The sequence below is a fragment of the Neoarius graeffei genome, chromosome 2 (genome assembly GCF_027579695.1).
Source record: "Neoarius graeffei isolate fNeoGra1 chromosome 2, fNeoGra1.pri, whole genome shotgun sequence".
In the NCBI taxonomy this organism is placed as follows: domain Eukaryota; kingdom Metazoa; phylum Chordata; class Actinopteri; order Siluriformes; family Ariidae; genus Neoarius; species Neoarius graeffei.
The window spans coordinates 62,098,266-62,112,042 of NC_083570.1; the positions used below are offsets into that span (position 1 = coordinate 62,098,266).

Consider the following 13,777-nt stretch of genomic DNA (forward strand, 5'->3'; position numbering starts at 1 on the left):
TTCCGCTTGGAATGTAAACAAACCAGTGAAATGACAGTAGCAATTTGTGAAAAATATTATAATAATTCTTGAAAAATTGAAAAAAAAAAAGATACGTTCTTGCCATCAAACACTTTTATTCCATATTTTGTTGCTTTTTTATTTTTTGGGAGTTTGTTTTTGAGTAGTTTTTTTTTTTTTACTTCATCCTCTGTTGGTTCAGTAAGACGCTACGCTATTTTCTTCTTTAGGGTTTTTTGTCAGTTGGCAAACCAACTTAAAGGTGCATTACCACCATTGACTGGGCTGGAGTGTGGAATAGTCCAAAAAAGATTTTTTTTTTTTATGGGGGCGCTATGGACCCTTTTCACGTGACGTCACGACAAACGCGGCCGCCATTTTGGACATGTACTGCCAGTAGTTTACCACAGCCAACATTGAGGAACGGCAGCAAAGAAAGTGTTTATTTTCAGCAAGACTTCCATCATGCCACTATATTGTTGTGCACCTGGATGTAGTAACCATCAACAAACAAGGCAAGGGTTATCATTTTATCGGATCCCGGTAGATGCTGACCGACAGAGAAGATGGATAGCGGCATACCAACGCTTGTGTAGTGACCACTTTGGAGGTAAGACGAATAAAATTAGCTAGAAAAGGCATTGCACTGCTGTTAACATTCCATTCTAGTTTACTGTAATTATGATCTGGCAGCTATTTACACCGAATCCAGTGTAAATAGCTGCCGGAGCCAACGTCCGAGGTTCCGGAGCGCGCTAGCTCGCGGCCGGCCGGAGCGCGCTCCGGCAAGCTCGGACGTTGGCTCCGGCAGCTATTTACACTGGATTCGGTGTAAATAGCTGCCAGATCATAATTACAGTAAACTAGTAAATACAGTTTTCTGCATCTCGCTCCTTTTTCTTTTATGTTTGTCGCCTTCCTCGCATTCAAACCGATTCGAGCCGAAATCCGCTACATGTCCAAAATGGCGGTCGCGTTTACGAAGGTCACGTGACTGAAAAGGGTCTATACTCTTAGTTATTTCTATTTCTTTTAAATACTTGATAAAGTGATATATCTGACTTGATGTGCTCCGCCATTTTATTTTCTCTACTCACAGTATATGAGCTGATATCCTAGTAGTAGAGTAGCCAATCAGAGCGTGCGATTGCTTATATCCAGCGAATGTGGATAGAATAATTATTTATTATACTTCATTGATTGTGTTTTCACAGCTCACCTGCATGTTTGTGTGTGTATGCGCAAAACAGTATTACATCAAGCTGAAGTTGCCACAATTTGTCACGTTTCTAATGTGCTTTGTTATAAAAAAAAAAAGACAAAAGCTGTGTCCAAACTGTTTCGCGTGCACACACAACCATGCACACAAGTTGTAGTGTTATACACATGTTCCTGTGTGTGCCGCATTGAAGATGACATCACTGCAGTCTTACGCACCGCTGCTATAGTGGAAAACAAACTGCAGATACCAAAAGCGAGTCGAGTCGATACCATGCAGTGGAAAAGGGCCACACGACTCACCAATGTCATCTTCATGGTAGATGACGGAGTGGAACGGCACATTTTTGTCCCCCAAGTAGCGCTCGGCAGGCTCCACATAATAAGTCCCATGGTGTGTATTAATAAAGCCCTCAAACTTACCATCGACGACAGAGCCGTGAGTTAGGCTGCCCTGCTCGCCTGAAGGTGAGAAGAGATTAACAGACTGCTGGATTAGAAACTCGGCACACAATTAAGATATAAATGACTAAAGCATCCTGTCAAAAAGTCTTCCACTTAATCGATTTGCTCTTAAGGTCTTAAAATCCTATCAGGATGCTTAAACAAATTTAATGATCATAAAATGCTGCAGCATATACTTTATTTAAAAAAGACAGAACCAAACGCCTCTCACCATAGAGCTCTCCAGTATAGATATGCGAGGTGTCATAGGCCATTTCTTCTCCAGAGACGTCCAGCTTAAAGTCCTCCGAGAACAGTCGTGCGTCCCTTCTCATCCTTAAGTTAAAACGCCTGGAAGGAAAGTCCCAATAGATGTAGGCTATTAGTTTGTGTAATCCTTCACAAACATCAACATCCAGTTTACTACAGATTACAACGCAAGAGGGCTTAGAAATCCATCAGCATCACGCAAAGGAAGAACAACTTTTAAGAGACAATATCTCCTCCTGTGTTGTCCTAAGATGAGCACTAAGATCACATTCTGGCTCAGGACAGGTGATTGGAGGACTTGACCCATGACCCTTGACTTCTCAAAGTGCTTTCAGAAGACGTGCTTGTATGTTTGGAAGATTTTGGGAAAAACTGTAGGAGATTGATTCCAACACACTGAATGCCACTTGAACAGATTTCTTAAACTAAGAGCTCATTAATTACATTAGTCGTTAAGGGGAAGCATAAATCAATAATTCTGCTAAGAAAAAAACAAACCCAAATTATTCCCTTTCTTCCTGCAAGGTGATTAATTGCTTGCTAGGGATTCTCAGACCCACCTGAAACAAAAAATCACGGTTGTGCAAAGTGATTTTAAAGTACTACTATTATACAGAGGGAAGGGGTAAATATGCACGTAATTTTGGATTAAAACTGAACTAAATTGCCTTTATTTACCTCGCCCGCAACACAGTAAGCGGGGCGAGGCATTGTTTTCGGTCGGGCTTCTTTTGTAAACGATATTACGGGAAAACGGCTGGCTCAATCTTCATGAACCTTTCAGGATAGATGAGCATCGGTCTCAAATAGAACCACCAACATTTTGAGGGTCATCCGGTCAAGGTTACCAAAAAATAAGGTCAAAATCAGTTTTGTTGTGGCTTCTCCCTCATAGACTACGTTCAGACTGCACCCTGAAATGACCCATATCCGATTTTTTTGCCCATATGCGACCTGTATCCGATTTGTTATTGACAATCTGAACGACACAGATCCGATTTTTTCACATGCGACCCAGGCCGCTTGGATATGTGGTCCTAATTCCGATGCATATCCGTTATTTTCACATGCGACTGCAGTCTGACCGGACAGGTCGCATTCATGCGACCTACACGTCATCAACAAGAGACAAACGTCACTATTCTGCGTTGGCTAATCCCGCCTCTTTGGTGGAAAACAACAACATTTGTACAGTTTTCAGAATTTAAATAGACTTTTATAGAATTGATCAAGCTAATGGTGGATTTGGTAGGGACCTGGATGTTGATCTGTTAGCCTGATTAAATAAAACAGTTTCTATAACTGATTTATAACTTAAACCATCCTGTATTACAAGATTATTCTGGAAATTTCCAGTAATTTGACACCTTCGGTCTCATTAGTCTGCTGCCCACATTAATCAGATTATTGTGTGAGTTCCGCCACCGCCACAAAAACCACATCGCCAGGTCTCGCCTCATCTCCATGCTTTACTTGCAAACTTGAAGAGTGCGCTTTTTTTTTGTTTACGTATTACGTAGATGTGCTTATTACGTGTCAATTTGCGCATGCGGGACACTTTTGGGTCGTTTTCCGTTCATATTGGAGATCGCATACAAGTCTCATATAATTGGTAATGTGAACGGCCTAACAAAAAAATCGGATTTCACAACAAATCGGATATGGGTCGTTTCAGGTTGCAGTCTGAACGTAGTGATATAGAGGCGCTAGCCACTGTGTCATCGTGCTGGAAGAATGTAAGAGTGTAACGATCGCGCACTGTGTATACACGTTCAGATTAAAATGGCCCGTGAGTGTATATAATTCGGTTCACCATTCGAAATAAACGGACTAAAGAAATCGCTTTCAGACGTGTTTACACTTATTACAGACGGAAAGTGCGTTCCACTGAGCTCTAGCGCTGGGCCATTTCTAGGAAATAATAGTTTCGGTCATGGTGACAGCGTGTGTATGTCAGCCTTGGTTTGGAGGTTTCAGTTTGGAAAACTGTAAGAGGTAAGAGTAGAATAATATAAAAGTACAGATACTTGGTATATTTTACTTCTGTGATTTTTAAATTGTTCATTTTTGGATTACGCGTCATTTTTGTGGCTACTGCCTCATAGAGTAAATATATACATGCTATATTTACTGTATGGACATGGGATCAGAAAACTATTTTATTTATAAGCAGAAGCCACACCCCATAGGGTACCTTTTTTTTCCCCACGATATCTTCCTATATGTGATGAATATGATTCATCACAAGTGCTACCGGACAAGGTTTGTTTTGCCTGGCAACACTTGTTGCCATTGTAAATGTACACAACCAAATTAAAATTGCCACTTTATGGTGCAAACAGGAACACCAGACATTGAAGACAAAAGACAACATGAGAATTGTGAAACTAGAAATTAAATAATCTGTATAAAAATAAAGTGCAGATGCATAGCAGCATAAATGAATTATATTCTTATTTGCGCTCATTATTATTTAAACTGCAAACTGCTTTCCAGGAGGAAAAAATAAACGGTCTCTAAATCTGGAGGTGCATGCTTTGGCCGACAAATAACGCCCGCCAGAGGGTAACAATTCAAAGAGGTGGCGGCTGGGATGGGTGGGCGGCGACCTTGATGATGTTGGTAGCTTTGCTGAGGTAGCGTGAGGTGGTGATGTCCTCCAGAGTACCGCTGTCATATAGGGTACTTTCAGGACCAGTGGCGTGCACAGATAGACACGAGGTGGTGCTCAAGCACCTGCCCCTCTGCCCTCTGTCCAAAAAAGTGCCCTTTTGAATTTTTTTTTTACAGTTTACTGAGGCCAATGTTGACATGATCTTTTAGAAAAGCCGCGGCATTAAAAGCGTGTGTGAAAATAATGTCCCGATGTGTGCCCCCTCCGCACACACACCGGACCTCTGTCTCTCTTGCTCTGTCACGTGAACAAGCGTGCAGTGCATTCAATGTGAGGTTGCAGCAGCATAGCGTCCTGGAAGCCACAGCCTTGTCGTAGCGCAGACAACACATCGAGCAGTCAGTCAGCTCTTCCCCTGCCCCACCAGCCAGGTAACACATGAATCGAGTGAAAATGTATTGTTTGCCCTCTAAGCCCAAGCTGTAATTATTTTGTCGTGAAGTAGCCCGTCACATACAGAAACAACTGCACATGGCAGCCTTTGCCAGCTTATTTGCTCCCTCTTCATATGGAGAAACAAACTGAACAACATTTTAAATGTAGCCTAAACCATTGAGGCAACCCCACTCTCCATCAATTCCGACCTGTTTTTATAACATGATTAAGAATATCACGTTATGCTAGTATGCACGCCGTTATGCAAATAAAGGAGAGCTCTCTTGAGCCCATTGAGTGTGTATATTTCGTTACAAATTTTAAGATGATCTCACGGAAATCTGTGAATAAACACAGTCTTGAGACTCAAGTCAGTGACGGGAAGATCAGACTTTCAGACTTTATCAGACTTTTTAAAGATGGAACTACAGAAAAATACCCAAAACTTTGATATGATTATGAACACAAGAGGAGGGTTAAATCTCAGACTTTTACAATAAGGTGTTCCCCAGAGCACTTGCCCCCCAAAATGTCTGTGCACGCCACTGTTCAGGACTCTAAACTGCATCACATCACCCAGCGGTCGTATATGGAACACTAAAAGGGAAAACAAACCTTCCGTGTGCGTGGAACTCCAGGTGAAGGAAGCTGTCCTCGTTTGAGATTGCTCGCTTGGCTCTCTGATGTCTGCTGTGCACCACGTCTGCGTCGTAAGACAGTCCCTCATAGTGGCGAATGTATTTGTTCAGAGGGTTGCCATAGTAACCTGCGTAAAGCACAATGTAGAACTAGATATCAGCATTTGACCTTAAAGCAAGGCAAAATCATCACAAAAAGTTCTGTGCAAAAAGAATCTGATGTTCTGAAACAATACAAAAGGCTCTTTTAGAAAGGACGTTAAATACTAAACATATTTAGCCGACAGTGAGATGATTACAGAGCCTACATTTGGTGCGTGAAGATCTGATGACTTGGATAGATACATCAAATTAAAAGGAAATGACTGAAATTAATGGAGGTAAAAATAATAAATTGTTAGAGTAGAATTCTTTATAAATCAGCCATCAAGGTGTTTTTGTCCATAATTTAATGAAATTAATCGAAATTGTATTGTATCATATCCTATATCGTTGCAGATTCAGTGGTATTGTCAAAAATCTAATCATTGCCTTAGGAAGAGAAATCGTATGGTGTGGAAGCCTGAGGTTTACACCCCTAGATGAAATACCAGAAAAACACTGCAGTACACAAAATATGCTAATGCAAATAATCAGCTGCAAAAAAAAAAAAAACCCACAAGGTTTAGTAATATAACAAACTTTTGATTTATCATGGAACGCCATCTAATTTAATTTGATGAGAGCACTAGACAGTAGGGCTGTAACGATACACCCAACTCACGATTTGATTCGTATCGCGATTTTTGACCCACGATTCGATACGCCCACGATTTTTTTAAAATGTTTTTTTAAAGTAGTAAATTTGACTTATTAACATTTACTTACTTACATTAACTATTTAATAACAAATAATTCAGACCACTGCAGAGAATGAGTAATATGTATGCAAAAATGAACAAATGTATATCCAAAGATTGTTTTATTTCTCAAAATAATACTGTTGAGCCGGAAGCTCTGTTTTTTTCGGTTCTGAAAAAGTCATTTTTCCAAATCGTGTAAATCCGTTAAGATTTTTTTTTTGGGGGGGTGGCTCTCTCACTGTCTCACTCTCATAGGGCCAATGATTTTCTGTGATTGCGGAAAACAGATAGAAATTACGGAATTTTTATGGTGAAACGTTGCTCGCATGTCAAAATGTAACTGCCGCAGAAGGCTTCCGCCCAAGCAGACATGCCTTCAGTGTTGCCAGATATTGCTAACGTTTTCCACCCCAAAATATGTTCAAAACCAGCCAAAAAGCACCTAAACCTGCCCAATCTGGCAACACTGCATGCCTTTCCGGTCAAGTGATTGTGATTGGCTTGTGGCACACCTAGCCAGCCAATGAGCTGCTTGTTTACAGATTCGCTCCCCGCGTCGCAACCAGAATGGCGACCGCTTAAAAGAAATGAATGCTCTGCCAGTGGCGAGTGTGGACGTTGCGTGACTCGCAGAAGATTGTCGCAGGTCGGCGAAAAAACGACTTACTAATAGATATAAAAAATTAAAAGTAATTTAAGTAAGTTTAAAATGTAATTTAAATAAAAAGTATTCATAAATTGAAGTTTGGAAGCGCCTCTGTTTTTGGGCTGAGGAGAAGTTTGAAAAGGGTGTACCGCGATACGGATCGTGGCTCTGCGTATCGCGATTTCGATACGCATATCGTTACAGCCCTACTAGACAGGCACATGTTTACGATTTAATATCTCCAGAAATATTATTTACAGTCATATAAAATTTGGCAGATATAAAGACAAACTTGTTTTCTAATCTGTTTAAATGCTCAGAAGGCCACGGTGTCACCCAAAAGGGTGAAAGTGCAAAATTTCCAAACATGACCGATATTAATATCTTATAGATCCTACTTTGTCAAAGATGCTAAAAGGTCACAGTTTGTGCGTCAACTATATTACAAATCCAATTTTGTTTTATATAACAAAAATTGACTGTGTTAAAATCTGAGATCAGAACAACCAATAGAATTCAAGATACTGACAAAATTATAAGATACATTTCAAGAGTTGTGCTATTTGGACATCACCTGGAAGGTGATGTCGACTCAACAGTAGAATCATGAAAAATTGTGTGAAATATGTTTAAAGAATTGTCAGGTTATGTTCCAAGCTGCAATGTCTTTCCATGTTGTCTTCATATTCAAACTTTAGATATCCGCCCATGTTCTGTGCAGAATCAGCTGTACACCCATTTACATAAAATGGACATAAAATATGCATGACTTTATATAACGTTAGATAAATTAAAATATTTTAAATAACAGCAAACCTTGTTTATTTGAATTATAAAGAACTCAGCCATATGTAAACATATTTAAAAAAAAAAAAAAAACACCACAAGTTTGTCTTTCTGCCTGCCAAATTCCATGTGGATGGGAATATTATTTCTAGAGATATTAAATCCTTATCATAACTTCCCAGATCAGATTTATTTTATGAGAAAATATTATATTTTTCAGGGCAGTGAAAATAATATGTTGGAATTTAGCAAAAATACTTTTCACACAATAAAAAGAACGAACAAAAATCTGTGCCGTGCAGCAATAACCCGATACGAACTGACACTGGTGTGTGCTTATGTTCACACTTACTAGCTCACCCGCATGAGATGATGCACTAAATCTATTGCACCATTACTAAATCAAGGTCGACACTTTGAGCAAGCAGCTTACAGATCAGGTGTGTGTGTGTGCGCGCGCGTGTTAATAAGCTCTCTGCTACAAAGATGTGTATGGATTAACATTTTAATCAAATTATTAGCTTGGGATTGTAAGACATTACTACCAACAGCGGAAGAACCATGTAAGATTATGAACCATACATATTTTTCCCCCAAACAGGTTGTTCAAAATGGAGATTGAACTACGCCTACATAAAGCTCTGGCTACATCTGAGCGAGTGCGAGAGAGCCTGGGATAAGTGGATGAGTTTCAAAAAAAAAAAAACATTCATCAAACGCAGGTGCTGTGAGAGACATGACGAACCTTGTGAGGCCACACCACAAACGACAAAAAAGCATCGATATAATGAGTGCATGCGTAAATGAACCCACACATTAGTCCGTTTCCTCATATAAAAAGACAGCCAAACCTCATTTAGGCACGAGTTTGAAAATATCAGCTCACAAAGGCCCTGTGAAATAACACACGCGATGGGTTACAGAATGTTTTCCAAAAGATACCAGATTCCCTCACACACACATTTTACTCACGTTAATAAATCCCAAACATGCTGCCCGAAAGAAAATGCTAAAAACGCACACTGTGCGCATGAATCACACACATTTTATTTCAGAGAAATATAACCTGTATATTCTGAGTATATTCAGTGTCTGGTAGTAACGGACTACATGTAATGTGGATTGTGTAATATGGCTAGAAAATGATGTAGTCAGAATAGGATACCTTTAACAACAGGCAGAATCAGTTACGCTACTCTTCTTGGATTAGCTACATTTTCGATCAGGCAACGAGAATCAATGGGTCAATTCGTAATTTAATGAGTGTCTGTCAACTGCTTTGTGTTTATTTATACCAACATTTACATAATACGTTAAATTATTTTACAAATGCACTTCTTCCAACACATTTTATTTTTATAAATAAATTAAAAAACACATGCGCATAATTACTCACATATGCTTCGAGATATAACACATTCAAATATTTTGTCGTCTCACTAATATATATATATATATATATATATATATATATATATATATATATATATATAATATTTCCTTGATCATGCTAAAGACAAACCAAACAGGATTAAGGTTTAAAGGGGGCATGCTGTGGAAAACTGTCTTTTCTTGTTGGTTTTAAATTGTGTCGATGTGACTTCGTGATGTACTGAGCCTTTCAAAGTGGACTGTTCCCTTCCCAGTCTGTAATGGCCATACAAAGACAGGTGGAGAGAAAAGGTCAGGTAGGAAAGTGCACGCATCTTACACAGAATCTTCTCTTATTTTTTATGGCACCTTCCCTCATTAACATACAACCAATCACTGAAATCTGAATCAAGAAAACAGAGTCGTGCCAACTCTGTTGGAGTCGACCGCCAGTCCATAAACCATAAGTAAAATATTAAAAATTTCCAAAAATACTAAGTTAAATGCTGTATTGGATATTGTAACACATTTCTGCTTTTGGACTGAACCTTAGTTCACCTGCATGACCAGTCAAAGCTCTCAGGTAACATGTTGCCAGTCAGCTAACGTTAACATTCTTTTCATAATGTTAAATTTATATAAAACTTGTAGTCTGACGTACATAGTTTGCTAGGCCATATTAACTAAATTGACCATAGTATTGGAGTAATAAGCATTGTGCGATTTTAATCAATTTGTTAGCCACTCATAACAAACCTGCGTTATGTTAGGGATGTGATAGAGTACAAAAGCTATGTAAATATCTCATGTCATCATCTCTAGCCGCTTTATCCTGTTCTACAGGGTTGCAGGCAAGCTGGAGCCTATCCCAGCTGACTACAGGCGAAAGGCGGGGTACACCCTGGACAAGTCGCCAGGTCATCACAGGGCTGACACAGACACAGACAACCATTCACACCCACATTCACACCTACGGTCAATGGAGCACTTGCATGTGACGTCACAGCCGATCCAGATTGTGACAGACGCCATCTTGTCGGTCAAACGCCATATTTCCGCCTTCTACTTCTGGTTCTACTTATGCTTTTACTTCTACCTTTTCTTCTGGAAAACCCTACTATATACAATTCTACTACAACGGCTGCGGCTACAAGCTCTCCCTACCTGTGCACGTTTTTTATGTTTTTTGTGTGTATTTTTGCGTGTTGTTCGTCTGTACCGGACTTCAATATCCACTACAACCGTATGGACTTACTGGACATTGGTTTCCAGCAGAAAATGACGGTTTGTAGCGATTTCCATCGCATGCACAACATTCCGGACGAGATAGCGAGACCAGCGGGGTCTCCGTGGATTGTTATCGGAAGCAAAGCGAAGGAGGCGGCGCCGGGAGCAGAAGCAAAAGCCAGGCTGCAGAGCCAGCCTGTTGACTAAGCTCAGAAAACAGCCACTCAAACCTCCACTGCTAAGCCTCTACCTCTCCAACGCCAGATCCATGGTAAACAAGATGGACGATTTGGAATTACAGCTGGAATTACCTTATTCTAGTCTATAATCGGCTGGTCAGTGCTATACTCAATACTTAAGTGACCTACCCATCCAATGAGGATTGCTATTTTCTTGTTTACAAGATGCCACATCTGAGTCGCTGACAAATCCTGAATTTCTGTAAAGATAACTGTGCAGAGATTTATAAGCACGCAGTGCTTCACCACTGAACAGCGAGGGAAAGTTAATGAGGTAATTATACACGTCCGGGTATTCCGCTGGCAGTTCAACATCCACTGACACGGTCGTGAAAACTACGTCCGGTAAGCCATAAGGGTCACTAATCTGTAGATCGTTTATTTTAGACATATATCTAGTTATCTGTTCATTAGAAAAATGAGCCGTGTAGTCCGTCGGTTGAAATTGATCCATTCTGTACTCAAGTGCAGCAGTATTCAGCTGTGTTTTTTACCGACAAGATGGCGGCTGTGTACTTTCCGGTCACGTGACTGCAAGATCTCTATTTAGAGTCACCAGTTAACCTAACCTGCATGTCTTTGGACTGTGGGGGAAACCGGAGCACCCGGAGGAAACCCACGCGGACACGGGGAGAACATGCAAACTCCACACAGAAAGGCCCTCGCCGGCCACAGGGCTCGAACCCGGACCTTCTTGCTGTGAGGCGACAGTGCTAACCACTACACCACTGTGCCGCCCTGCTATGTAAATATTATATGTAAAATTTTAGAAAGATTTGTTTCATATCTACACAAACATCTGGATGTCATCATAAAAACAGCAACATTAAAAACCAATCTAAACATTTCTGTAGGTGTGGCTAACAGAGTTTTTGTTTATAGATGTTAGCCAATCAGTGCAAAGCTATTTACATATTTAACGGTTCAAAAGCACAGACACAAAATCAGCCTGTTTATCCGATAGGGTTTTCATACTATGCTAAAATGGCATGAGAAAAAAGTAGTAAGGTGCTTTTTAATTTAAAAAAAAAAAAAAAACCTTGCAAACGTAGAAAAGCATATGGGATGTTCCTTTTATGTCAGACCAGCAGATATAACGCCTGCCCTCTCTGGTAAAAGCAAAGAATATCCAATTAAACAGCATCAAAATGTAAAACTGTGCAAAATTTAACACAGATAGTGCATAGGTGTCAAAATTCACTGAAGCGCAGCATCTGCCACACAGACAAACCATTTAATATTTGTCTGCTTGGGAAAAAAGTGCTTTATAATGCTTTTCGAATAAAATGTCCACACTTTATTTTGCTTATTTTAAATCCAAACCATTGTCTATAAAGCCAACATGTGTGTTGTTACTGACTATACCTGAGCAGACATGCTCTCGAGTCGCCAAGACAGAACAATATTAAAATCAATTCTGAACTAAAAACACATGATTAATAAAGCAAACATGGATTTCTGAAGCAGCAAATCATTGATTTTAGATGGCAATAAGTAAAAACAAAAAATGCAGAAACAAAAAAAGCTTGCTTTTTTTTTTTAAATCAAGCCCATATGGACATTTATTATTTACCATCTCAGCAGAGAAAAGACAGCAGTGATTATTGTGTCTGTGTGGGTTTTTTCCCTTCCTCCAAGGCGAGGCTGTTATTTAACATGCTGAGGAAATGATTTATTAACGCTTATAAAAACTGACATGTCGAGTTTTCACATTTAAAACTCTGAATAACACCGAGCTCATTTAATAAACAATAGAAATATTTGTTTGGAAGAAGAAAAACCCCACACACAGACACACTGCCTGCTCCAACACCACAGCCTTCAGCTGAAACAAACAATAAAATAAAGCACACCCGGAGCTTTTAGTTTCCGTGACAATAAAAACAAGACAAAATAATCAATCCCGGATAAAAACAGTCGATGTCCAACAACAATTATTAATCTGGAAATGTCCTGATTTTAACTGTCATGAATGAAATGTTGTGTTTTCGTCCAACATTGACAACAGCTTTCTTTCTAAGAGCTGCTACACTGACTAGCTCGCTAACACAAAACATTTATTTCGTATTTGAAGCTAACTTTAAAACAAGAATGACAGCTTGGTTGACATTAGTAATGCCTGTTATTTTCCTTTCCTTTCTTTTCTAACACCCCGTTTACCGACGTTACAGTGACGGCTCTAGCGGCCGAGCTTGTCATGTAACTGACTCGCTGTAACCGGCTGCCTCTGCTTCTGTTTCCATCTTGGACAATGCTAGCTAGCGAGCAAGCAAGCTGTGTTATCGGCTAATAATACGGCTCAGTGAGGTGCCGTTAGCTTGTCAAGTGAAGCAGGCTTGGACATGTTAAAGCCTGAACACGCTGTACGTTTCACCGTAGTGTGTGTTTTCAAGTCTGTTTTTATATTGCACAGAACAGCGAAAGCGGATATGCGGCATCTATAAAAGCTTTAACTTTACGACAAACGGCCTGTGTGTTTTCGGCAGTTAGCAATTAGCAAGGCAGCGCGCGCGCGCGCTAGCTGTGTCCCCTCATCTGCCCCTGTTTTATTGCGGGCAAAAAAAAAAACAAAGCTGCGTCCTGAGACACGGCGCTGTTCACACTCACCTTGACTGTATTTCAGGGCGCACAATAGGCAAAGCAGTTTAATCACAGTCATATCGCGTAAGTTCATGGTTAGTGCATTGATACAGAAAGAGCTTTATTGTTCCAGTTCAACGTAAAACGCCCCCTGTGTTTACAGCTCTGTATCTCTTTCTCGCTCTCTCACTGTGAACGTCATGACGTCAGACGCAAGGGGGAGGAGTTATCTGGCCCAGCGCCTCAGGAAAAGAACATTCGGCCTCCATGAGAAAGGTTTCTCTCATAACTGAAGCTTTTTTTTTTTTAAACATGGAACAAATACTCAGAGGAGAGAAAGCAGTCATACAGAAAGTGTACAGAACAGAGAACAGGCAGCTTGAACAGTTAGCAGAAGGATTATAATGTCATTAAGAACAATTCTAATGTAATATTATCAGAATCGGATTCAGAAGCAGAATCATGTT

General features: G+C 40.0%; 1 protein-coding gene across 1 annotated transcript in view; it reads right to left on the minus strand.

Moving 5' to 3' along the window:
- The window catches only part of LOC132881764 (disintegrin and metalloproteinase domain-containing protein 10-like), a 34,537-nt gene extending 21,059 nt beyond the window's left edge, over nt 1–13,478 (minus strand). The window contains exons 1-4 of the mRNA XM_060914615.1: nt 13,338–13,478; nt 5,597–5,747; nt 1,895–2,013; nt 1,522–1,680 (exon numbers count right to left, since the gene is read on the minus strand). Coding sequence (XP_060770598.1) covers nt 1,522–1,680; nt 1,895–2,013; nt 5,597–5,747; nt 13,338–13,404 — 496 coding nt within the window. The 5' untranslated portion in view covers nt 13,405–13,478. The remainder of the gene's footprint in view (nt 1–1,521; nt 1,681–1,894; nt 2,014–5,596; nt 5,748–13,337) is intronic.
- Between the last annotated feature and the right edge of the window lie 299 nt (nt 13,479–13,777).